The sequence below is a fragment of the Drosophila pseudoobscura genome, chromosome 2 (assembly GCF_009870125.1).
Source record: "Drosophila pseudoobscura strain MV-25-SWS-2005 chromosome 2, UCI_Dpse_MV25, whole genome shotgun sequence".
Taxonomy (NCBI): Eukaryota; Metazoa; Arthropoda; class Insecta; order Diptera; family Drosophilidae; genus Drosophila; species Drosophila pseudoobscura.
The window spans coordinates 35128-60521 of record NC_046679.1 but is presented as its reverse complement, the minus strand read 5'-3'; the positions used below and the strand labels follow the sequence as shown (position 1 = coordinate 60521).

The 25394-nt window shown below is 53.1% G+C and overlaps 1 protein-coding gene and 1 long non-coding RNA gene across 2 annotated transcripts; one reads left to right on the top strand and one right to left on the bottom strand.

The window, feature by feature from the left end:
• Nucleotides 1-4892: 4892 nt before the first annotated feature.
• LOC117185663 (uncharacterized) lies at nt 4893-22402 on the bottom strand. Its single transcript, XM_033385940.1, has 2 exons — nt 21785-22402; nt 4893-7115 (listed from the first exon to the last, which is right to left on the bottom strand). Exons 1-2 carry the CDS (start codon nt 22214-22216, stop codon nt 5106-5108), a joined length of 2442 nt encoding a protein of 813 aa, XP_033241831.1. The 5' UTR covers nt 22217-22402; the 3' UTR covers nt 4893-5105.
• LOC117185664 (uncharacterized) lies at nt 13342-13990 on the top strand. Its single transcript, XR_004471134.1, has 3 exons — nt 13342-13519; nt 13568-13631; nt 13700-13990. It is a non-coding gene; the product is annotated as an uncharacterized lncRNA (long non-coding RNA).
• Nucleotides 22403-25394: the final 2992 nt, after the last annotated feature.

Here is a 25394-nt window from a genome sequence, read left to right as displayed (position 1 = left end):
ATTGGTGGCGAGGCAGCTTCTTGATGGTCAGCTCTGTCTGTTGATTGGCAGGTACGTGTGGATTTCGTCTGTTTTGGCCGTTTTTCGTTGTTGTCTGTATTGACGTCTTTCTCCTCATTGCAGTGGCTGTCTCGGGAACGACGATTGGGCACGTCAGTAGGCACCGCCCAGGCCATCCACCTCGTCGAATGGATCGTGGTCGGTCCATTCGTCGTCATCCTCGTCATCAATTGCTGCGCAGTCCATATCGGATTCAGAGTCCGATATGGCTGCGGCGTCATGATGCGTATTTGGTGCTGGTCTTGGTGATGGCTGTGTGGATGCTGCTGCTGCTGCTGTTGTCCGAAGTAGCGGCACTCCTCCCGTGCTCTCGTCCCTTGCCTGCAGCAGGTTTGTCAATTGTGTTGTAATTGCTGCCAGCTTTTCCTCCAGCTCTCTAATTTTTCCCGCATATCTTTTCAGATTATGGGCACAGCTCCCATCGCACTGAGCTGCTGGCCGCTGCTGTTGCTGGTGTTGGCGTGGCGTCGGAGCACGATCTGGGATCGGCTGCATCGGCTGGACCCTTTGGTATTGGCGCCCCCTGGTCGATGGCTGGGGATGTTGGTCGCCATACCGATGCTGCTGCCGATGCTGCCGATCCGGTTGGTGTTGGCGTTGCTGCTGCCGATTTGGGAATGGCTGTAGATGTGGCTGCTGCTGGCGACGTTGTATTGGCTGGTGTTGCTGTTGGCTTGGCTGTGGCTGCTGTCTGCGACGCTCCTCCTCCCTGGCGACCCTGTGGGCCAGGAGCCGCTGCCTGGCTGCCTTAAAGGATGGGCATCCCTTGTATGAGCTGATGTGAGCGCCCTGGCAGTTGGCGCATTTGGGATTTGCAGCCCTTGGCTTGCTGCACTCCGCCGTCAGGTGCCCACCCGCGCATTTCATGCAGACAGCAGCTCGTCTACAATATGCGCGGGTGTGGCCAAACACCTGACATCGATGGCACTGGGCAGGGTCACGGGAGACTCCAAGTCTCTCAACCGTGACGGGCCTCCCACCCAGGCGTCGCAGCTTCAACACATCGAATTGGCCACGGTCCGGTTTGGGGGCAATCTCAGCCTCAAAGAGGTTGAATTGGCGGCTGCGATCAAATCGATCGGTGATCGCCCGACTATACCGGACCGTGTACCCCTCGGCCTGCATGCAGTCCCGGAACCAGACAGAGGGCGTGGAATGAGGAAGACCTCGGATGAGGATCCTCAGCCCTCTGTCTTCCACAGGCTGATGCCCGAACTCGCCGTGCCGGATGTCATTGGCAATGGCAAGGGTGTGTGTATTGGGAGTGGCAGTAGTTGTGTTGGTGTTGGTTGTGGCGATGGTGCTGGTGTTAGTGGCGGTGACGGTGTTGGTGTTTGTATTTGTAATTGCGTTGGCGTCATTATTTGTATTGATATTGTCATTATTAGTATTAGTAGTGGCAGAGGCAGAGGCAGGGGCAGGGGCATGTGCTGGCTGTGCAGATTGCGGCAGAGAGGCAGGAGCGGCAACTGTGTTGGTGTTGGCTGTATTCGTTTTCTGTTTGTGCTGCCTCTGTTGTTGCTGCCGCAGCTCGTGCTGCCTCAGCTGCTCCTGGACAATGGCCTCCAGCTCCTCCATCGTTTGCCTCTTCTTAATAGGCCTTTTGATTGGCAGCCACTGCTGGTGATGGTGGTGATGGCGGCCCCGTCGTCTGGCCTGCTTCGTCTCAGCCACATCCTCATCGTCACTCCCACTATCGATGAGGGCGCGGCGTCGTTTTGGTGTTGCTGGGATTGGCTGTGATTGTGGCTCTGTTTGTGGTTGTGTATTTGTTGCTGTTTGTCGTTGTATATGTGCTGGCTGGGCTATGGCTCGGATCGACCCGCTGCTCGAGCTCGAACCAAGTTCGACTCGCAACAGGTTCGATCCGTTCGTGTGTGTATGTGTAGCTGCCCGTTGGCCGATTTGGCGCTCTGCTCCTGCGCGTCGGTTTGCCGGCTCTCCTCCGTCTTCTCCCTCTCCCGTTACTCCCGAACGGTTTTGGATGTTCGAGAGCGTGAGAGGCGGGAAAAGCGGCAGCGAGAGCGGCGTCCTATCGGCCTTTCCCTTTTGATTTGGCGGGTTTTTTGGATTTGGCGGGGTTGCGGGATTTGCGGTGGGTATTTTTGTTGGTATTGGCGCTGGTGTTTTTATGGGGCTCGAGGGGGGAGTGGCTGTGGCCGTGGATATGTCGGCCATGGCAGTGGCTGGGTACTCACACGATGGGTGACTGTGCCGACGTCGCTCTGTATTGGCTGGGGCGTTGGTGTTGGTATTGGCGCCTGCGCCGAGGGCTCTGCTGCTGCTGCTGCTATTGGCGGTGTTTGTGTTGATGTTGTTGGCTGCTGCTGCTGCTGCTAGGGCGCCTCTGCGGGCCGCTCTGCCGCCGTCGCTGTGGCGTCTGTTCGACCCTCGTCTGGCCATTCCTTTCGTCATTGTTGTTGTTGCTGGTGTTGGTCCCTTTACCGTTTGTTAAATTAGTTGCACTTAATTGGTTCTTTGTGTTTGTATTTAATTTATTTATTGGCACTTTCTTCTCTTTACACAGTTTGTCTCTATTTGGTTTGTGTATATTTCTATTTGGTTTGTGTATATTTCTATTTCGTTTGTGTATTTTCTATTTAGTTTGTGTATATTCTCTATTTAGTTTGTGTATCTAAATTATTGTTAAATTTTATTGGGGAGCAGAAAGCTTGTCGGTAGTAGTAGTAGCGGTGGTGGTGGGGGGGAGGGGACTTTTTGTCATGTCAGCGGAGGGGGCACGGCACAGCACGGCACGGCACACGACAGACAGCACAAAAAGAAAAACAGGGCGCAACACAGAAAACACAACGGAAATGGCGACACGGCAAAGACGACACGAAAAAAAAACGGTGATGGCACGTCCGACGATCACAACCTCTCGAGCGGGCGGATGAGATGAGAGTCTCAATTTTATTGGCGTCGGCGATTAATTCAATTACTTTGCGTCCGACGATCGCGACCTCTCGAGCGGGCGGATGAGATGAGAGTCTCAATTTTATTGGCGACGGCGATTAATTCAATTTATTTACGTCCGACGATCGCGACCTCTCGAGCGGGCGGATGAGATGAGAGTGGCCTGGACGAGGTTCATGGTGGAACTCTCATGGGTCCGCCAACTCCCATGCTCTCCACACTCGAGAGACCCGATCGCCGATCGTCATTTACCGGTGCTCTCACCCCCGGTTCCACTTTCACACACCCCAATATTGAGTGAGATGAAAATGGTCCGAGGGCAGCAGCACCGACAAGTAGGCAATGGAATTTGTAATGGCTGTTTGGTTTAGTGGCTGTGTGTGTTGTTGTTTTGCAATGGCCCGTGTCTAATGTTTCTCTGTGCTTTTTGTATTGGCTGCTCTGTTGTAAGGGGATGGGATGGGAAGGGGAAAATGCCTGCTCCCGTATAACCGCCCGGATACTTTATACTTCCGGATCGTAAGATCCGGGCGCGTGTAGCTCCGAAGAGACGACCGCATAGCATCTTGTGGGGGTTGAAGTGGCTTTGTTGGGGCGTGTGGCAGAGTGGCGATGGCTGGCAGTGTGAATTTTGGTCCTGCTCAGCCTCATTTGGTTTTTAAGTGGCATTTGAAGTGGGTATGGGTGGTGGGTGTGGAATTGGCTGGGCGTAAATTGCCGAAGTTGGCGGCCGATAACACACTTGGCATTGATAAATGCATTTGAATTTGAAATAGCTTTTGTGTGTGTTATCGGCGCAGTATTTTGATAATTGGCGTGGTATTTTTTGGGTCATTAATGGCGTTGCCACTTGTCAAATATTGGGGAATGGGTGATAGTTGGGAAAGAAGGAGAAGAAGAAGAAAGGTAAATATGCTAAAATAAATAACTAAAATTAATTAAATTACATTACAGCTAAGGACAATCTATCTACAGTTACTACAAATAAGGACTACAAAACTACAGAGATATATACAAGGTAAAACAAACAATAATTACAATACATTTACACAACAATAAACATACTTAAATATCATTTATTTTTAGCAGGAGGACAACTACAACAAAGCACCGGCCAGCATGGCAAACGCAATGCAGAACATTGCGCCGCATACCGGCCGGCTCCGTTGTCCCCCTGTGCAGGATTAGTGGCACCATCTGGATCTGTAGTGGCGATGGCTGGACTTGGGAATGGCGTGCATCGTGGGCTCTGATGGTGTTGTTGGCGAGCGGCTCTGTTCCGGCCGCCCACGTTGCATCTGTCGCTGGTAGGTGTTGGCTGCTGCAATCGAGTGGCACTGGTCCGGCCACCCAACTGCATTGTCGTTGGCATTGGCATCGAAGTGTGATGCCAACAAGTCGTGTTATTGGCCGCATCCAAGTGGCTGCTGGTCCGACCACCAGGATGCGTTGTCGATTCCAGTTGTTGGCCGCATCCGAGTGGCTGCTGGTCCGGCCACCAGGATGCGCTGTCAGGTGGATTGGCCTGGCCTCCTCAGCCACGTTAGTCATTAGTTTGTATTTGCGTTTTGAATGGCTGCTGGTCCGGCCATCCAGATGAGGTGTTTGCTTTGGCTTTGGTTTTTAATATGAGTTTATTTGCAGGTACTTGTTGTCATTTGGATGTTGTTGCTGGCGACCCTTGTCTGGTTGGTGTTGGCGTGAAGACGTTTGCAGGTGAGTATTTGTGCTTTTATTGGCAGCCTCCTTCATGGTCATCCTTCTTTTGCAGGATTTGCTGGCGTCCGGCGGCCCCACACCAGGCCATCCCGCCCTCACATAATTGGCGTGAGAGACGGGTGTGACCCAATGGAGCGGCAACAGGCGTCAGCATCTGCATCGTCGTTGGAATGGCTGCTGACGTCGCGGCCATGGTGTGGTGGCAGCGCCATCAAAAAGGGGCCTCCTTTTCCGCCCATTTGGCAGGAATTGTCAGTATTGGTGGCGAGGCAGCTTCTTGATGGTCAGCTCTGTCTGTTGATTGGCAGGTACGTGTGGATTTCGTCTGTTTTGGCCGTTTTTCGTTGTTGTCTGTATTGACGTCTTTCTCCTCATTGCAGTGGCTGTCTCGGGAACGACGATTGGGCACGTCAGTAGGCACCGCCCAGGCCATCCACCTCGTCGAATGGATCGTGGTCGGTCCATTCGTCGTCATCCTCGTCATCAATTGCTGCGCAGTCCATATCGGATTCAGAGTCCGATATGGCTGCGGCGTCATGATGCGTATTTGGTGCTGGTCTTGGTGATGGCTGTGTGGATGCTGCTGCTGCTGCTGTTGTCCGAAGTAGCGGCACTCCTCCCGTGCTCTCGTCCCTTGCCTGCAGCAGGTTTGTCAATTGTGTTGTAATTGCTGCCAGCTTTTCCTCCAGCTCTCTAATTTTTCCCGCATATCTTTTCAGATTATGGGCACAGCTCCCATCGCACTGAGCTGCTGGCCGCTGCTGTTGCTGGTGTTGGCGTGGCGTCGGAGCACGATCTGGGATCGGCTGCATCGGCTGGACCCTTTGGTATTGGCGCCCCCTGGTCGATGGCTGGGGATGTTGGTCGCCATACCGATGCTGCTGCCGATGCTGCCGATCCGGTTGGTGTTGGCGTTGCTGCTGCCGATTTGGGAATGGCTGTAGATGTGGCTGCTGCTGGCGACGTTGTATTGGCTGGTGTTGCTGTTGGCTTGGCTGTGGCTGCTGTCTGCGACGCTCCTCCTCCCTGGCGACCCTGTGGGCCAGGAGCCGCTGCCTGGCTGCCTTAAAGGATGGGCATCCCTTGTATGAGCTGATGTGAGCGCCCTGGCAGTTGGCGCATTTGGGATTTGCAGCCCTTGGCTTGCTGCACTCCGCCGTCAGGTGCCCACCCGCGCATTTCATGCAGACAGCAGCTCGTCTACAATATGCGCGGGTGTGGCCAAACACCTGACATCGATGGCACTGGGCAGGGTCACGGGAGACTCCAAGTCTCTCAACCGTGACGGGCCTCCCACCCAGGCGTCGCAGCTTCAACACATCGAATTGGCCACGGTCCGGTTTGGGGGCAATCTCAGCCTCAAAGAGGTTGAATTGGCGGCTGCGATCAAATCGATCGGTGATCGCCCGACTATACCGGACCGTGTACCCCTCGGCCTGCATGCAGTCCCGGAACCAGACAGAGGGCGTGGAATGAGGAAGACCTCGGATGAGGATCCTCAGCCCTCTGTCTTCCACAGGCTGATGCCCGAACTCGCCGTGCCGGATGTCATTGGCAATGGCAAGGGTGTGTGTATTGGGAGTGGCAGTAGTTGTGTTGGTGTTGGTTGTGGCGATGGTGCTGGTGTTAGTGGCGGTGACGGTGTTGGTGTTTGTATTTGTAATTGCGTTGGCGTCATTATTTGTATTGATATTGTCATTATTAGTATTAGTAGTGGCAGAGGCAGAGGCAGGGGCAGGGGCATGTGCTGGCTGTGCAGATTGCGGCAGAGAGGCAGGAGCGGCAACTGTGTTGGTGTTGGCTGTATTCGTTTTCTGTTTGTGCTGCCTCTGTTGTTGCTGCCGCAGCTCGTGCTGCCTCAGCTGCTCCTGGACAATGGCCTCCAGCTCCTCCATCGTTTGCCTCTTCTTAATAGGCCTTTTGATTGGCAGCCACTGCTGGTGATGGTGGTGATGGCGGCCCCGTCGTCTGGCCTGCTTCGTCTCAGCCACATCCTCATCGTCACTCCCACTATCGATGAGGGCGCGGCGTCGTTTTGGTGTTGCTGGGATTGGCTGTGATTGTGGCTCTGTTTGTGGTTGTGTATTTGTTGCTGTTTGTCGTTGTATATGTGCTGGCTGGGCTATGGCTCGGATCGACCCGCTGCTCGAGCTCGAACCAAGTTCGACTCGCAACAGGTTCGATCCGTTCGTGTGTGTATGTGTAGCTGCCCGTTGGCCGATTTGGCGCTCTGCTCCTGCGCGTCGGTTTGCCGGCTCTCCTCCGTCTTCTCCCTCTCCCGTTACTCCCGAACGGTTTTGGATGTTCGAGAGCGTGAGAGGCGGGAAAAGCGGCAGCGAGAGCGGCGTCCTATCGGCCTTTCCCTTTTGATTTGGCGGGTTTTTTGGATTTGGCGGGGTTGCGGGATTTGCGGTGGGTATTTTTGTTGGTATTGGCGCTGGTGTTTTTATGGGGCTCGAGGGGGGAGTGGCTGTGGCCGTGGATATGTCGGCCATGGCAGTGGCTGGGTACTCACACGATGGGTGACTGTGCCGACGTCGCTCTGTATTGGCTGGGGCGTTGGTGTTGGTATTGGCGCCTGCGCCGAGGGCTCTGCTGCTGCTGCTGCTATTGGCGGTGTTTGTGTTGATGTTGTTGGCTGCTGCTGCTGCTGCTAGGGCGCCTCTGCGGGCCGCTCTGCCGCCGTCGCTGTGGCGTCTGTTCGACCCTCGTCTGGCCATTCCTTTCGTCATTGTTGTTGTTGCTGGTGTTGGTCCCTTTACCGTTTGTTAAATTAGTTGCACTTAATTGGTTCTTTGTGTTTGTATTTAATTTATTTATTGGCACTTTCTTCTCTTTACACAGTTTGTCTCTATTTGGTTTGTGTATATTTCTATTTGGTTTGTGTATATTTCTATTTCGTTTGTGTATTTTCTATTTAGTTTGTGTATATTTCTATTTAGTTTGTGTATCTAAATTATTGTTAATTTTTATTGGGGAGCAGAAAGCTTGTCGGTAGTAGTAGTAGCGGTGGTGGTGGGGGGGAAGGGACTTTTTGTCATGTCAGCGGGGGGGGGGGGCACGGCACAGCACGGCACGGCACACGACAGACAGCACAAAAAGAAAAACAGGGCGCAACACAGAAAAACACAACGGAAATGGCGACACGGCAAAAACGACACGAAAAAAGTTAATGGCACGTCCGACGATCACAACCTCTCGAGCGGGCGGATGAGATGAGAGTCTCAATTTTATTGGCGACGGCGATTAATTCAATTTATTTACGTCCGACGATCGCGACCTCTCGAGCGGGCGGATGAGATGAGAGTGGCCTGGACGAGGTTCATGGAGGAACACTCATGTGTCCGCCAACTCCCATGCTCTCCACACTCGAGAGACCCGATCGCCGATCGTCATTTACCGGTGCTCTCACCCCCGGTTCCACTTTCACACACCCCAATATTGAGTGAGATGAAAATGGTCCGAGGGCAGCAGCACCGACAAGTAGGCAATGGAAATTTGCAATGGCTGTTTGTTTTAGTGGCTGTGTGTGTTGTTGTTGGCAAATGGCTCATGTCTTATGTTTTTCTGTGCTTTCTTGTAGTGGCTGCTCTGTTGTCAAGGGGATGGGATGGGAAGGGGAAAATGCCTGCTCCCGTATAACCGCCCGGATACTTTATACTTCCGGATCTTACGATCCGGGCGCGTGTAGCTCCGAAGAGACGACCGCATAGCATCTTGTGGGGGTTGAAGTGGCTTTGTTGGGGCGTGTGGCAGAATGGCGATGGCTGGCAGTGTTAATTTTGATCCTGCTCAGCCTCATTTTGTCTTTAGTGGCATTTGAATTGGGTGGGGTGGGGTGGGTGTGGAATTGGCTGGGCGTAAATTGCCGAAGTTGGCGGCCGATAACACACTTAGCATTGATAAATGCATTTGAATTTGAAATGGCTTTTGTGTGTTATCGGCGCAGTATTTTGCTAATTGGCGTGGTATTTTTTGGGTCATTAATGGCGTTGCCACTTGTCAGGTATTTGGGAATGGGTGATAGTTGGGAAAGAAGAAGAAGAAAGGTAAATATGCTAAAATAAATAACTAAAATTAATTAAATTACATTACAGCTAAGGACAATCTATCTACAATTACTACAAATAAGGACTACAAAACTACAGAGATATATACAAGGTAAAACAAACAATAATTACAATACATTTACACAACAATAAACATACTTAAATATCATTTATTTTTAGCAGGAGGACAACTACAACAAAGCACCGGCCAGCATGGCAAACGCAATGCAGAACATTGCGCCGCATACCGGCCGGCTCCGTTGTCCCCCTGTGCAGGATTAGTGTCACCATCTGGATCTTTAGTGGCGATGGCTGGACTTGGGAATGGCGTGCATCGTGGGCTCTGATGGTGTTGTTGGCGAGCGGCTCTGTTCCGGCCGCCCACGTTGCATCTGTCGCTGGTAGGTGTTGGCTGCTGCACTCGAGTGGCACTGGTCCGGCCACCCGAGATGCATTGTCCAGTGTGTTGGCGTTGGCATCGAAATGTGATGCCAACAAGTCGTGTTATTGGCCGCATCCAAGTGGCTGCTGGTCCGGCCACCAGGATGCGTTGTCGATTTTAATTGTGTTTTAATTTTTCTTTATTTGCAGGTACTTTCGGCGTTGGGATGTTGTTGCTGGCGACCTTTGTCTGGTTGGTGTTGGCGGAAAACAGTAGGTGAGTATTTTGTGTTTTGGCAGTCTGCTTCTCCCTCCTGTTTCTCTTTCTTCTTTTGCAGGATTTGCTGGCGTCCGGCGGCCCAACACCAGGCCATCCCGCCCTCACATAATTGGCGTGAGAGACGGGTGCGACCCAGCGGAGCGGCAACAGGCGCCAGCATCTGCATCGTCGTTGGAATGGCTGCTGTTGGTTGAGAGTGGCGTGACGTCACGGCCATGGGGTGGTGGCAGCGTCATCAGAGGGGGCCTCTTTTTCCGCCCAATTGGCAGGAAATTGTCAATGTTGTTGGCGAGGCAGCTTCTTGGTGATCAGCTCTGTCTGGTGATTGGCAGGTACGTGTGGATTTCGTCTGTTTTGGCCGTTTTTCATTGTTGTCCGTATTGACGTCTTTTTCTTCGTTGCAGTGGCTGCCTGTGGGTCGACGATTGGGCACATCAGTAGGCACCGCCCAGGCCATCCAGCGCGTCGAATGGATCGTGGTCGGTCCATTCGTCGTCGTCATCATCGTCAATTGCTGCGCAGTCCATATCGGATTCAGAGTCCGATATGGCTGCGGCGTCATTTTGCGTATTTGCTGCTGGTCTTGGTGATGGCTGTGTGGATGCTGCTGCTGCTGCTGTTGTCCGAAGTGGCGGCACTCCTCCCGTGCTCTCGTCCCTTGCCTTCAGCAGGTTTGTCAATTGTGTTGTAATTGCTGCCAGCTTTTCCTCCAGCTCTCTAATTTTTCCCGCATATCTTTTCAGATTATGGGCACAGCTCCCATCGCACTGAGCTGCTGGCCGCTGCTGTTGCTGGTGTTGGCGTGGCGTCGGAGCACGATCTGGGATCGGCTGCATCGGCTGGACCCTTTGGTATTGGCGCCCCCTGGTCGATGGCTGGGGATGTTGGTCGCCATACCGATGCTGCTGCCGATGCTGCCGATCCGGTTGGTGTTGGCGTTGCTGCTGCCGATTTGGGAATGGCTGTAGATGTGGCTGCTGCTGGCGACGTTGTATTGGCTGGTGTTGCTGTTGGCTTGGCTGTGGCTGCTGTCTCCGACGCTCCTCCTCTCTGGCGACCCTGTGGGCCAGGAGCCGCTGCCTGGCTGCCTTAAAGGATGGGCATCCCTTGTATGAGCTGATGTGCTGGCCCTGGCAGTTGGCGCATTTGGGATTTGCAGCCCTTGGCTTGCTGCACTCCGCCGTCAGGTGCCCACCCGCGCATTTCATGCAGACAGCAGCTCGTCTACAATATGCGCGGGTGTGGCCAAACACCTGACATCGATGGCACTGGGCAGGGTCACGGGAGACTCCAAGTCTCTCAACCGTGACGGGCCTCCCACCCAGGCGTCGCAGCTTCAACACATCGAATTGGCCACGGTCCGGTTTGGGGGCAATCTCAGCCTCAAAGAGGTTGAATTGACGGCTGCGATCGAACCGATCGGTGATTGCCCTTACAAACCGAACCGTGTACCCCTCGGCCTGCATGCAGTCCCGGAACCAGACAGAGGGCGTGGAATGAGGAAGACCTCGGATGAGGATCCTCAGCCCTCTGTCTTCCACAGGCTGATGCCCGAACTCGCCGTGCCGGACGTCATTGGCAATGGCAAGGGTGTTTGTATTGGGAGTGGCAGTAGTTGTGTTTGTTATGGCGTTGGTGCTGGTGTTAGTGGCGGTGACGGTGTTGGTGTTTGTATTTGTAATTGCGTTGGCGTCATTATTTGTATTGATATTGCCAGTATTAGTATTAGTAGTGGCAGAGGCAGAGGCTGGGGCAGGGGCATGTGTTGGTTGGGCAGATTGCGGCAGGGCAGCAGGATCGGCAACTGTGTTGGTGTTGGCTGTATTCGTTTTCCGTTTCTGCTGCCTCTGTTGTTGCTGCCGCAGCTCGTGCTGCCTCAGCTGCTCTTGGACAATGGCCTCCAGCTCCTCCATCGTTTGCCTCTTCTTAATAGGCCTTTTGATTGGCGGTCGCTGCTGGTGATGGTGGTGATGGCGGCCCCGTCTTCTGGCCTGCTTCGTCTCAGCCACATCCTCATCGTCACTCCCACTGTCGATGAGGGCGCGGCGTCGTTTCGGTGTTGCTGGGATTGGCTGTGATTGTGGCTCTGTTTGTGGTTGTGTATTTGTTGCTGTTTGTCGTTGTATATGTGCTGGCTGGGCTATGGCTCGGATCGACCCGCCGCTCGAGCTCGAGCCAAGTTCGACTCGCAACAGGTTCGATCCGTTCGTGTGTGTATGTGTAGCTGCCCGTTGGCCGATTTGGCGCTCTGCTCCTGCGCGTCGGTTTGCCGGCTCTCCTCCGTCTTCTCCCTCTCCCGTTACTCCCGAACGGTTTTGGATGTTCGAGAGCGTGAGAGGCGGGAAAAGCGGCAGCGAGAGCGGCGTCCTATCGGCCTTTCCCTTTGTGTTTGGCGGGTTTTTTGGATTTGGCGGAGTTGCGGGATTTGCGGTTTGTATTTTTGTTGGTATTGGCGCTGCTGAGGCGGCCGACGCTGCCGCCTCCCATCTTTGTGCCACCTCCTCCTGGCACTGGCGGAAGCAGAATTGCTCGCCGCTATGCAGCCGGGAGTGGAGGGGCATGGCCAGTATTGGCGCTGCTGTTTTTACGGGGCTCGAGGGGGGAGTGGCTGTGGCCGTGGATATATCGGCCATGGCAGTGGCTGGGTACTCACACGGTGGGTGGCTGTGGCGTCGGCGCTCTGTATTGGCTGGGGCGTTGGTGTTGGTGTTGGCGCCTGCGCCGAGGGCTCTGCTGCTGCTGCTGCTATTGGCGGTGTTTGTGTTGATGTTGTTGGCTGCTGCTGCTGCTGCTAGGGCGCCTCTGCGGGCCGCTCTGCCGCCGTCGCTGTGGCGTCTGTTTGACCCTCGTCTGGCCATTCCTCTCGTCATTGTTGTTGTTGTTGCTGGTGTTTGGTCCCTTTACCGTTTGTTAAATTAATTGCACTTAATTGGTTCTTTGTTTTTTTGGTCATTTATTGGCACTTTCTTCTCTTTACACAGTTTTCTCTATTTAGTTTGTGTATTTCTATTTGGTTTGTGTAACTCTATTTGGTTTGTGTAACTCTATTTGGTTTGTGTATATTTCTATTTAGTTTGTGTATATTTCTATTTAGTTTGTGTATCTAAATTATTGTTAATTTTTATTGGGGAGCAGAAAGCTTGTCGGTAGTAGTAGTAGCGGTGGTGGTGGGGGGGAGGGGACTTTTTGTCATGTCAGCGGAGGGGGCACGGCACAGCACGGCACGGCACACGACAGACAGCACAAAAAGAAAAAACAGGGCGCAACACAGAAAAACACAACGGAAATGGCGACACGGCAAAGACGACACGAAAAAACGGTGATGGCACGTCCGACGATCGCGACCTCTCGAGCGGGCGGATGAGATGAGAGTGGCCTGGACGAGGTTCATGGTGGAACACTCATGTGTCCGCCAACTCCCATGCTCTCCACACTCGAGAGACCCGATCGCCGATCGTCTTTTACCGGTGCTCTCACCCCCGGTTCCACTTTCACACACCCCAATATTGAGTGAGATGAAAATGGTCCGAGGGCAGCAGCACCGACAAGTAGGCAATGAAAATTTGCAATGGCTGTTTGTTTTAGTGGCTGTGTGTTTGTTGTTGGCAAATGGCTCATGTCTTATGTTTTCTCTGTGCTTTTTGTATTGGCTGCTCTGTTGTAAGGGGATGGGATGGGAAGGGGAAAATGCCTGCTCCCGTATAACCGCCCGGATACTTTAAACTTCCGGATCGTAAGATCCGGGCGCGTGTAGCTCCGAAGAGACGACCGCATAGCATCTTGTGGGGGTTGAAGTGGCTTTGTTGGGGCGTGTGGCAGAGTGGCGATGGCTGGCAGTGTTCGTTTTAATCCTGCTCAGCCTCATTTGGATTTTAGTGGCATTTGAATTGGGTGGGGTGGGGTGGGTGTGGGATTGGCTGGGCATAATTGCCGAAGTTGGCGGCCGATAACACACTTGGCATTGATAAATGCATTTGAATTTGAAATGGCTTTTTGTGTGTTATCGGCGCGGTATTTTCCTAATTGGCGTGGTATATTTTGGTCATTAATGGCGTTGCCACTTGTCAGGTATTTGGGAATGGGTGATAGTTGGGAAAGAAGAAGAAGAAGAAAGGTAAATATGCTAGAATAAATAACTAAAATTAATTAAATTACATTACAGCTAAGGACAATCTATCTACAATTACTACAAATAAGGACTACAAAACTACAGAGATATATACAAGGTAAAACAAACAATAATTACAATACATTTACACAACAATAAACATACTTAAATATCATTTATTTTTAGCAGGAGGACAACTACAACAAAGCACCGGCCAGCATGGCAAACGCAATGCAGAACATTGCGCCGCATACCGGCCGGCTCCGTTGTCCCCCTGTGCAGGATTAGTGTCACCATCTGGATCTTTAGTGGCGATGGCTGGACTTGGGAATGGCGTGCATCGTGGGCTCTGATGGTGTTGTTGGCGAGCGGCTCTGTTCCGGCCGCCCACGTTGCATCTGTCGCTGGTAGGTGTTGGCTGCTGCAATCGAGTGGCACTGGTCCGGCCACCCAACTGCATTGTCGTTGGCATTGGCATTGGCATTGAAATGTGATGCCATCGATTTGTGTTATTGGCCGCATCAAAGTGGCTGCTGGTCCGGCCACCAGGATGCGTTGTCGATTTTGTTGATTGGCCGCATCCGAGTGGCTGCTGGTCCGGCCACCAGAATGCGCTGCCAGTTGGATTGGCCTGGCCTCCTCGGCCACGTTCGTCATCAGTTTGTATTTGCGTTTTGAATGGCTGCTGGTCCGGCCATCCAGATGAGGTGTTTGCTTTGGCTTTGGTTTTTAATATGAGTTTATTTGCAGGTACTTGTTGTCATTTGGATGTTGTTGCTGGCGACCCTTGTCTGGTTGGTGTTGGCGTGAAGACGTTTGCAGGTGAGTATTTGTGCTTTTATTGGCAGCCTCCTTCATGGTCATCCTTCTTTTGCAGGATTTGCTGGCGTCCGGCGGCCCCACACCAGGCCATCCCGCCCTCACATAATTGGCGTGAGAGACGGGTGTGACCCAATGGAGCGGCAACAGGCGTCAGCATCTGCATCGTCGTTGGAATGGCTGCTGACGTCGCGGCCATGGTGTGGTGGCAGCGCCATCAAAAAGGGGCCTCCTTTTCCGCCCATTTGGCAGGAATTGTCAGTATTGGTGGCGAGGCAGCTTCTTGATGGTCAGCTCTGTCTGTTGATTGGCAGGTACGTGTGGATTTCGTCTGTTTTGGCCGTTTTTCGTTGTTGTCTGTATTGACGTCTTTCTCCTCATTGCAGTGGCTGTCTCGGGAACGACGATTGGGCACATCAGTAGGCACCGCCCGAACGCATGCTTTCGCGTGCGCTGGCGATTTGTGCCCTCCATATTTCGCCCAGGCCATCCAGCGCGTCAAATGGATCGTGGTCGGTCCATTCGTCGTCATCCTCGTCGTTAATTGCTGCGCAGTCCATATCGGATTCAGAGTCCGATATGGCTGCGGCGTCATGGTGCGTATTTGCTGCTGGTCTTGGTGATGGCTGTGTGGATGCTGCTGCTGCTGTTGTTGTCCGTTGTGGCGGCACTCCTCCCGTGCTCTCGTCCCTTGCCTGCAGCAGGTTTGTCAATTGTGTTGTAATTGCTGCCAGCTTTTCCTCCAGCTCTCTAATTTTTCCCGCATATCTTTTCAGATTATGGGCACAGCTCCCATCGCACTGAGCTGCTGGCCGCTGCTGCTGCTGGTGTTGGCGTGGCGTCGGAGCACGATCTGGGATCGGCTGCATCGGCTGGACCCTTTGGTATTGGCGCCCCCTGGTCGATGGCTGGGGATGTTGGTCGCCATACCGATGCTGCTGCCGATGCTGCCGATCCGGTTGGTGTTGGCGTTGCTGCTGCCGATTTGGGAATGGCTGTAGATGTGGCTGCTGCTGGCGACGTTGTATTGGCTGGTGTTGCTGTTGGCTTGGCTGTGGCTGCTGTCTCCGACGCTCCTCCTCCCTGGCGACCCTGTGGGCCAGGAGCCGCTGCCTGGCTGCCTTAAAGGATGGGCATCCCTTGTATGAGCTGATGTGCTGGCCCTGGCAGTTGGCGCATTTGGGATTTGCAGCCCTTGGCTTGCTGCACTCCGCCGTCAGGTGCCCACCCGCGCATTTCATGCAGACAGTAGCTCGTCTACAATATGCGCGGGTGTGGCCAAACACCTGACATCGATGGCACTGGGCAGGGTCACGGGAGACTCCAAGTCTCTCAACCGTGACGGGCCTCCCACCCAGGCGTCGCAGCCTCAACACCTCGTATTGGCCACGGTCCGGTTTGGGGGCAATCTCAGCCTCAAAGAGGTTGAATTGGCGGCTGCGATCGAACCGATCGGTGATTGCCCTTACAAACCGAACCGTGTACCCCTCGGCCTGCATGCAGTCCCGGAACCAGACAGAGGGCGTGGAATGAGGAAGACCTCGGATGAGGATCCTCAGCCCTCTGTCTTCCACAGGCTGATGCCCGAACTCGCCGTGCCAGACGTCATTGGCAATGGCAAGGGTGTGTGTATTGGGAGTGGCAGTAGTTGTGTTGGTTGTGGCGATGGTGTTGGTGTTAGTGGCGGTGACGGTGTTGGTGTTTGTATTTGTAATTGCGTTGGCGTCATTATTTGTGTTGATATTGTCAGTATTAGTAGTGGCAGAGGCAGAGGCAGGGGCAGGGGCATGTGTTGGTTGGGCAGATTGCGGCAGGGCAGCAGGATCGGCAACTGTGTTGGTGTTGGCTGTATTCGTTTTCCGTTTCTGCTGCCTCTGTTGTTGCTGCCGCAGCTCGTGCTGCCTCAGCTGCTCCTGGACAATGGCCTCCAGCTCCTCCATCGTTTGCCTCTTCTTAATAGGCCTTTTGATTGGCAGCCGCTGCTGGTGTTGGTGGTGATGGCGGCCCCGTCTTCTGGCCTGCTTCGTCTCAGCCACATCCTCATCGTCACTCCCACTATCGATGAGGGCGCGGCGTCGTTTCGGTGTTGGTGGGATTGGCTGTGATTGTGGCTCTGTTTGTGGTTGTGTATTTGTTGCTGTTTGTCGTTGTATATGTGCTGGCTGGGCTATGGCTCGGATCGACCCGTTGCTCGAGCTCGAACCAAGTTCGATTCGCAACGGGTTCGATCCGTTCGTGTATGTGTATGTGTCTGCCCGTTGGCCGATTTGGCGCTCTGCTCCTGCGCTTCGGCTTGCCGGCTCTCCTCCGTCTTCTCCCTCTCCCGTTACTCCCGAACGGTTTTGGATGTTCGAGAGCGTGAGAGGCGGGAAAAGCGGCAGCGAGAGCGGCGTCCTATCGGCCTTTCCCTTTGTGTTTGGCGGGTTTTTTGGATTTGGCGGAGTTGCGGGATTTGCGGTGGGTATTTTTGTTGGTATTGGCGCTGCTGAGGCGGCCGACGCTGCCGCCTCCCATCTTTGTGCCACCTCCTCCTGGCACTGGCGGAAGCAGAATTGCTCGCCGCTATGCAGCCGGGAGTGGAGGGGCATGGCCAGTATTGGCGCTGCTGTTTTTATGGGGCTCGAGGGGGGAGTGGCTGTGGCCGTGGATATGTCGGCCATGGCAGTGGCTGGGTACTCACACGGTGGGTGGCTGTGGCGTCGGCGCTCTGTATTGGCTGGGGCGTTTATGTTGGTGTTGGCGCCTGCGCCGAGGGCTCTGCTGCTGCTGCTGCTATTGGCGGTGTTTGTGTTGATGTTGTTGGCTGCTGCTGCTGCTGCTAGGGCGCCTCTGCGGGCCGCTCTGCCGCCGTCGCTGTGGCGTCTGTTCGACCCTCGTCTGGCCATTCCTTTCGTCATTGTTGTTGTTGCTGTTGTTGGTCCCTTTACCGTTTGTTAAATTAATTGCACTTAATTGGTTCTTTGTTTTTTGGTCATTTATTGGCACTTTCTTCTCTTTACACAGTTTTCTCTATTTGGTTTGTGTATTTCTATTTGGTTTGTGTAACTCTATTTAGTTTGTGTAACTCTATTTAGTTTGTGTATATTTCTATTTAGTTTGTGTATCTAAATTATTGTTAAATTTTATTGGGGAGCAGAAAGCTTGTCGGTAGTAGTAGTAGCGGTGGTGGTGGGGGGGGAGGGACTTTTTGTCATGTCAGCGGGGGGGGCACGGCACAGCACGGCACGGCACACGACAGACAGCACAAAAAGAAAACAGGGCGCAACACAGAAAAACACAACGGAAATGGCGACACGGCAAAGACGACACGAAAAAAAAACGGTGATGGCACGTCCGACGATCACAACCTCTCGAGCGGGCGGATGAGATGAGAGTGGCCTGGACGAGGTTCATGGTGGAACACTCATGTGTCCGCCAACTCCCATGCTCTCCACACTCGAGAGACCCGATCGCCGATCGTCATTTACCGGTGCTCTCACCCCCGGTTCCACTTTCACACACCCCAATATTGAGTGAGATGAAAATGGTCCGAGGGCAGCAGCACCGACAAGTAGGCAATGAAAATTTTATTGGCTGTTTGCATTAGTGGCTGTGTGTTTGTTGTTGGCAATGGCTCATGTCTTATGTTTTCTCTGTGTTTTTTGTATTGGCTGCTCTGTTGTAAGGGGATGGGATGGGAAGGGGAAAAATGCCTGCTCCCGTATAACCGCCCGGATACTTTAAACTTCCGGATCGTAAGATCCGGGCGCGTGTAGCTCCGAAGAGACGACCGCATAGCATCTTGTGGGGGTTGAAGTGGCTTTGTTGGGGCGTGTGGCAGAATGGCGATGGCTGGCAGTGTTAATTTTGGTCCTGCTCAGCCTCATTTGGATTTTTAGTGGCATTTATGGTGGTGGGTGGGGGTGGGTGTGGAATTGGCTGGGCGTAAATTGCCGAAGTTGGCGGCCGATAACACACTTGGCATTGATAAATGCATTTGAATTTGAAATGGCTTTTGTGTGTTATCGGTCAATGGTCTGGTATTTGCGTGGTATTTTTTGTGATACCACATGTCAAGGGGAATATGGGAATGGAAGATAGGTGGGGAAGAAGAGGAAAAAGGTAATAAACTAATCAAAAACTACTAATAATATACAATTAACTACAAAAACTACATTAATTTACAAAAACTTATTTCTAATATCACAGGCAAGTAACTAAAACTATGGACAAAACTATCTACGGACATGCAAAACTACAGAAAACAACAGGATTGACATCTACAACAAAAACATTGATGCAGACAAGGTAAAATAAACAATAATTGACATACATTTACAACATATAAACATATTAATCATATTTATTTTATTTCTAACAGGAGGACAAACAACGGAGCACCGGCGGGCATAACAAAAGCAATGCGAACATTGCGCTGTATACCGGCCGGCTCTGTTGTCCCCCTGTGTGTTGTTTATTGGCTGGCTGGATTCATGGTGTTGGCGTGCATCGTGGGCAATGATGGAGATGGCGAGCGGCTCTAGTCCGGCCGCCCACGTTGCATCTGTCAGGTGGAGATGGCGCATCCCATCGAGTGGCACTGGTCCGGCCACCCGAGATGCATTGTCCAGTGTGTTGGCGTTGGCATCGAAATGTGATGCCAACAAGTCGTGTTATTGGCCGCATCCAAGTGGCTGCTGGTCCGACCACCAGGATACGTTGTCGATTTTGTTGATTGGCCGCATCCGAGTGGCTGCTGGTCCGGCCACCAGGATGCGCTGTCAGGTGGATTGACCTGGCCTCCTCGGCCACGTTCGTCATCAGTTTGTATTTGCGTTTGAATGGCTACTGGTCCGGCCATCCAGATGAGGTGTTTGCTTTGGCTTTGGTTTTTAATTTATGTTTATTTGCAGGTACTTTCGTCGTTGGGATGTTGTTGCTGGCGACCCTTGTCTGGTTGGTGTTGGCGGAAAAACAGCAGGTGAGTATTTTGTGTTTTGGCAGTCTGCTTCTCCCTCCTGTTTCTCCTTTTTCTTTTGCAGGATTTGCTGGCGTCCGGCGGCCCCACACCAGGCCATCCCGCCCTCACATAATTGGCGTGAGAGACGGGTGCGACCCAGCGGAGCGGCAGCAGGCGCCAGCATCTGCATCGTCGTTGGAATGGCTGCTGTCTGTTTGGAGTGGCGTGACGTCACGGCCATGGTGTGGTGGCAGCGTCATCAAAAGAGGCCTCCTTTTCCGCCCAATTGGCAGGGAATTGTCAATGATTGTGGCGAGGCAGCTTCTTGGTGATCAGCTCTGTCTGATGATTGGCAGGTACGTGTGGATTTCATGTGTTTTGGCCGTTTTTCATTGTTGTCCGTATTGACGTCTTTTTCTTAGTTGCAGTGGCTGCCTCTGGGTCGGCGATTTGGCACATCAATAGGCGCCGCCTGATCGCATGCTTTCGCGTGCGCTGGCGATTTGTGCCCTCCATATTTCGCCCAGGCCATCCAGCGCGTCAAATGGATCGTGGTCGGTCCATTGGTCGTCATCCTCGTCCTCAATTGCTGCGCAGTCCATATCGGATTCAGAGTCCGATATGGCTGCGGCGTCATGGTGCGTATTTGGTGCTGGTCTTGTTGATGGCTGTGTGGATGCTGCTGCTGCTGCTGTTGTCCGAAGTGGCGGCACTCCTCCCGTGCTCTCGTCCCTTGCCTGCAGCAGGTTTGTCACTTTCGTTGTAATTGCTGCCAGTTTTTCTTCCAGCTGTCTAATTTTATCGACATAACTTTTCAGATTTTGAGCGCAGCTCCCATCGCACTGAGCTGCTGGCCGCTGCTGTTGCTGGTGTTGGCGTGGCGTCGGAGCACGATCTGGGATCGGCTGCATCGGCTGGTCCCTTTGGTATTGGCGCCCCCTGGTCGATGGCTGGGGATGTTGGTCGCCATACCGATGCTGCTGCCGATGCTGCCGATCCGGTTGGTGTTGGCGTTGCTGCTGCCGATTTGGGAATGGCTGTAGATGTGGCTGCTGCTGGCGACGTTGTATTGGCTGGTGTTGCTGTTGGCTTGGCTGTGGCTGCTGTCTCCGACGCTCCTCCTCCCTGGCGACCCTGTGGGCCAGGAGCCGCTGCCTGGCTGCCTTAAAGGATGGGCATCCCTTGTATGAGCTGATGTGAGCGCCCTGGCAGTTGGCGCATTTGGGATTTGCAGCCCTTGGCTTGCTGCACTCCGCCGTCAGGTGCCCACCCGCGCATTTCATGCAAACAGCAGCTCGTCTACAATATGCGCGGGTGTGGCCAAACACCTGACATCGATGGCACTGGGCAGGGTCACGGGAGACTCCAAGTCTCTCAACCGTGACGGGCCTCCCACCCAGGCGTCGCAGCCTCAACACCTCGTATTGGCCACGGTCCGGTTTGGGGGCAATCTCAGCCTCGAAGAGGTTGAATTGGCGGCTGCGATCGAACCGATCGGTGATCGCCCGACTATACCGGACCGTGTACCCCTCGGCCTGCATGCTGTCCCGGAACCAGTCAGAGGGCGTGGAATGAGGAAGACCTCGGATGAGGATCCTCAGCCCTCTGTCTTCCACAGGCTGATGCCCGAACTCGCCGTGCCGGATGTCATTGGCAATGGCAAGGGTGTTTGTATTGGGAGTGGCAGTAGTTGTGTTGGTTGTGGCGATGGTGCTGGTGTTAGTGGCGGTGACGGTGTTGGTGTTTGTATTTGTAATTGCGTTGGCGTCATTATTTGTATTGATATTGTCAGTATTAGTATTAGTAGTGGCAGAGGCAGAGGCTGGGGCAGGGGCATGTGTTGGTTGGGCAGATTGCGGCAGGGCAGCAGGATCGGCAACTGTGTTGGTGTTGGCTGTATTCGTTTTCCGTTTCTGCTGCCTCTGTTGTTGCTGCCGCAGCTCGTGCTGCCTCAGCTGCTCCTGGACAATGGCCTCCAGCTCCTCCATCGTTTGCCTCTTCTTAATAGGCCTTTTGATTGGCAGCCGCTGCTGGTGATGGTGGTGATGGCGGCCCCGTCCTCTGGCCTGCTTTGTCTCAGCCACATCCTCATCGTCACTCCCACTGTCGATGAGGGCGCGGCGTCGTTTCGGTGTTGCTGGGATTGGCTGTGATTGTGGCTCTGTTTGTGGTTGTGTATTTGTTGCTGTTTGTCGTTGTATATGTGCTGGCTGGGCTATGGCTCGGATCGACCCGTTGCTCGAGCTCGAACCAAGTTCGATTCGCAACGGGTTCGATCCGTTCGTGTATGTGTATGTGTCTGCCCGTTGGCCGATTTGGCGCTCTGCTCCTGCGCTTCGGCTTGCCGGCTCTCCTCCGTCTTCTCCCTCTCCCGTTACTCCCGAACGGTTTTGGATGTTCGAGAGCGTGAGAGGCGGGAAAAGCGGCAGCGAGAGCGGCGTCCTATCGGCCTTTCCCTTTGTGTTTGGCGGGTTTTTTGGATTTGGCGGAGTTGCGGGATTTGCGGTGGGTATTTTTGTTGGTATTGGCGCTGCTGAGGCGGCCGACGCTGCCGCCTCCCATCTTTGTGCCACCTCCTCCTGGCACTGGCGGAAGCAGAATTGCTCGCCGCTATGCAGCCGGGAGTGGAGGGGCATGGCCAGTATTGGCGCTGCTGTTTTTACGGGGCTCGAGGGGGGAGTGGCTGTGGCCGTGGATATATCGGCCATGGCAGTGGCTGGGTACTCACACGGTGGGTGGCTGTGGCGTCGGCGCTCTGTATTGGCTGGGGCGTTGGTGTTGGTGTTGGCGCCTGCGCCGAGGGCTCTGCTGCTGCTGCTGCTATTGGCGGTGTTTGTGTTGATGTTGTTGGCTGCTGCTGCTGCTGCTAGGGCGCCTCTGCGGGCCGCTCTGCCGCCGTCGCTGTGGCGTCTGTTCGACCCTCGTCTGGCCATTCCTTTCGTCATTGTTGTTGTTGCTGTTGTTGGTCCCTTTACCGTTTGTTAAATTAATTGCACTTAATTGGTTCTTTGTTTTTTGGTCATTTATTGGCACTTTCTTCTCTTTACACAGTTTTCTCTATTTGGTTTGTGAATATTTCTATTTGGTTTGTGTATATTTCTATTTAGTTTGTGTATATTTCTATTTGGTTTGTGTATTTTCTATTTCGTTTGTGTATATTTCTATTTGGTTTGTGTATTTTCTATTTAGTTTGTGTATATTTCTATTTAGTTTGTGTATCTAAATTATTGTTAAATTTTATTGGGGAGCAGAAAGCTTGTCGGTAGTAGTAGTAGCGGTGGTGGTGGGGGGGGAGGGACTTTTTGTCATGTCAGCGGGGGGGGCACGGCACAGCACGGCACGGCACACGACAGACAGCACAAAAAGAAAAACAGGGCGCAACACAGAAAAACACAACGGAAATGGCGACACGGCAAAGACGACACGAAAAAAAACGGTGATGGCACGTCCGACGATCACAACCTCTCGAGCGGGCGGATGAGATGAGAGTGGCCTGGACGAGGTTCATGGTGGAACACTCATGTGTCCGCCAACTCCCATGCTCTCCACACTCGAGAGACCCGATCGCCGATCGTCATTTACCGGTGCTCTCACCCCCGGTTCCACTTTCACACACCCCAATATTGAGTGAGATGAAAATGGTCCGAGGGCAGCAGCACCGACAAGTAGGCAATGAAAATTTTATTGGCTGTTTGCATTAGTGGCTGTGTGTTTGTTGTTGGCAATGGCTCATGTCTTATGTTTTCTCTGTGTTTTTTGTATTGGCTGCTCTGTTGTAAGGGGATGGGATGGGAAGGGGAAAAATGCCTGCTCCCGTATAACCGCCCGGATACTTTAAACTTCCGGATCGTAAGATCCGGGCGCGTGTAGCTCCGAAGAGACGACCGCATAGCATCTTGTGGGGGTTGAAGTGGCTTTGTTGGGGCGTGTGGCAGAATGGCGATGGCTGGCAGTGTTAATTTTGGTCCTGCTCAGCCTCATTTGGATTTTTAGTGGCATTTATGGTGGTGGGTGGGGGTGGGTGTGGGATTGGCTGGGCATAATTGCCGAAGTTGGCGGCCGATAACACACTTGGCATTGATAAATGCATTTGAATTTGAAATGGCTTTTGTGTGTGTTATCGGCGCAGTATTTTGATAATTGGCGTGGTATTTTTTGGGTCATTAATGGCGTTGCCACTTGTCAAATATTGGGGAATGGGTGATAGTTGGGAAAGAAGGAGAAGAAGAAGAAAGGTAAATATGCTAAAATAAATAACTAAAATTAATTAAATTACATTACAGCTAAGGACAATCTATCTACAGTTACTACAAATAAGGACTACAAAACTACAGAGATATATACAAGGTAAAACAAACAATAATTACAATACATTTACACAACAATAAACATACTTAAATATCATTTATTTTTAGCAGGAGGACAACTACAACAAAGCACCGGCCAGCATGGCAAACGCAATGCAGAACATTGCGCCGCATACCGGCCGGCTCCGTTGTCCCCCTGTGCAGGATTAGTGGCACCATCTGGATCTGTAGTGGCGATGGCTGGACTTGGGAATGGCGTGCATCGTGGGCTCTGATGGTGTTGTTGGCGAGCGGCTCTGTTCCGGCCGCCCACGTTGCATCTGTCGCTGGTAGGTGTTGGCTGCTGCAATCGAGTGGCACTGGTCCGGCCACCCAACTGCATTGTCGTTGGCATTGGCATCGAAGTGTGATGCCAACAAGTCGTGTTATTGGCCGCATCCAAGTGGCTGCTGGTCCGACCACCAGGATGCGTTGTCGATTCCAGTTGTTGGCCGCATCCGAGTGGCTGCTGGTCCGGCCACCAGGATGCGCTGTCAGGTGGATTGGCCTGGCCTCCTCAGCCACGTTAGTCATTAGTTTGTATTTGCGTTTTGGATGGCTGCTGGTCCGGCCATCCAGATGAGGTGTTCGTTTTGGCGTTTGATTTTTAATTTTTGTTTATTTTCAGGTACTTGTTGGCGTTTGGATGTTGTTGCTGGCGACCCTTGTCTGGTTTGTGATGGCGTGTAGGCGTTTGCAGGTGAGTATTTGTGTTTTAATTGGCAGCCTCCTTCATGATTGTCCTTTTTTGCAGGATTTGCTGGCGTCTGTCGGCCCCACACCAGGCCATCCCGCCCTCACATAATTGGCGTGAGAGACGGGTGCGACCCAGTGGAGCGGCAACAGGCGTCAGCATCTGCATCGTCGTTGGAATGGCTGCTGACGTCACGGCCATGGTGTGGTGGCAGCGCCATCAAAAGGGGCCTCTTTTTCCGCCCAATTGGCAGGAAATTGTCAATGTTGATGGCGAGGCAGCTTCTTCATGGTCAGCTCTGTCTGGTGATTGGCAGGTACGTGTGATTTCATTTGTTTTGGCCGTTTTTTGTTGTTATCCGTATTGACTTCTTTTTCTTCGTATGTTTGGTCATTTACAGATTGTTGTTAATTGCATTCAGTAATCGCCGACCAATCCGTCACTTTCGAAGTCGCCGCTGGAGTGACCATTTAGGAACCTACGTAGGTCCTCGTAAGGCTCTTCATCGGTCCATTGGCTGTCGTCGTCCATGTCCATATCCGGCTCACCGTCCGATATGGCTCCTACTGCTGCTGTATTGGCGGCTATTGGAACTGCTGCTGCTGTTGTTGCAGCCAATTTGGTGAGTTGCTCTGCCATCTGCTCAATCCTCCTTTCCATCTCTTTTATACGCTGTACGTACAATTGCAGGTTTTGAGAGCAGCTGCCATCGCACTGAGCTGCCGGCCGCTGCTGTTGCTGGTGTTGGCGTGGCGTCGGAGCACGATCTGGGATCGGCTGCATCGGCTGGACCCTCTGGTATTGGCGCCCCCTGGTCGATGGCTGGGGATGTTGGTCGCCATACCGATGCTGCTGCCGATGCTGCCGATCCGGTTGGTGTTGGCGTTGCTGCTGCCGATTTGGGAATGGCTGTAGATGTGGCTGCTGCTGGCGACGTTGTATTAGCTGGTGTTGCTGTTGGCTTGGCTGTGGCTGCTGTCTGCGACGCTCCTCCTCCCTGGCGACCCTGTGGGCCAGGAGCCGCTGCCTGGCTGCCTTAAAGGATGGGCATCCCTTGTATGAGCTGATGTGAGCGCCCTGGCA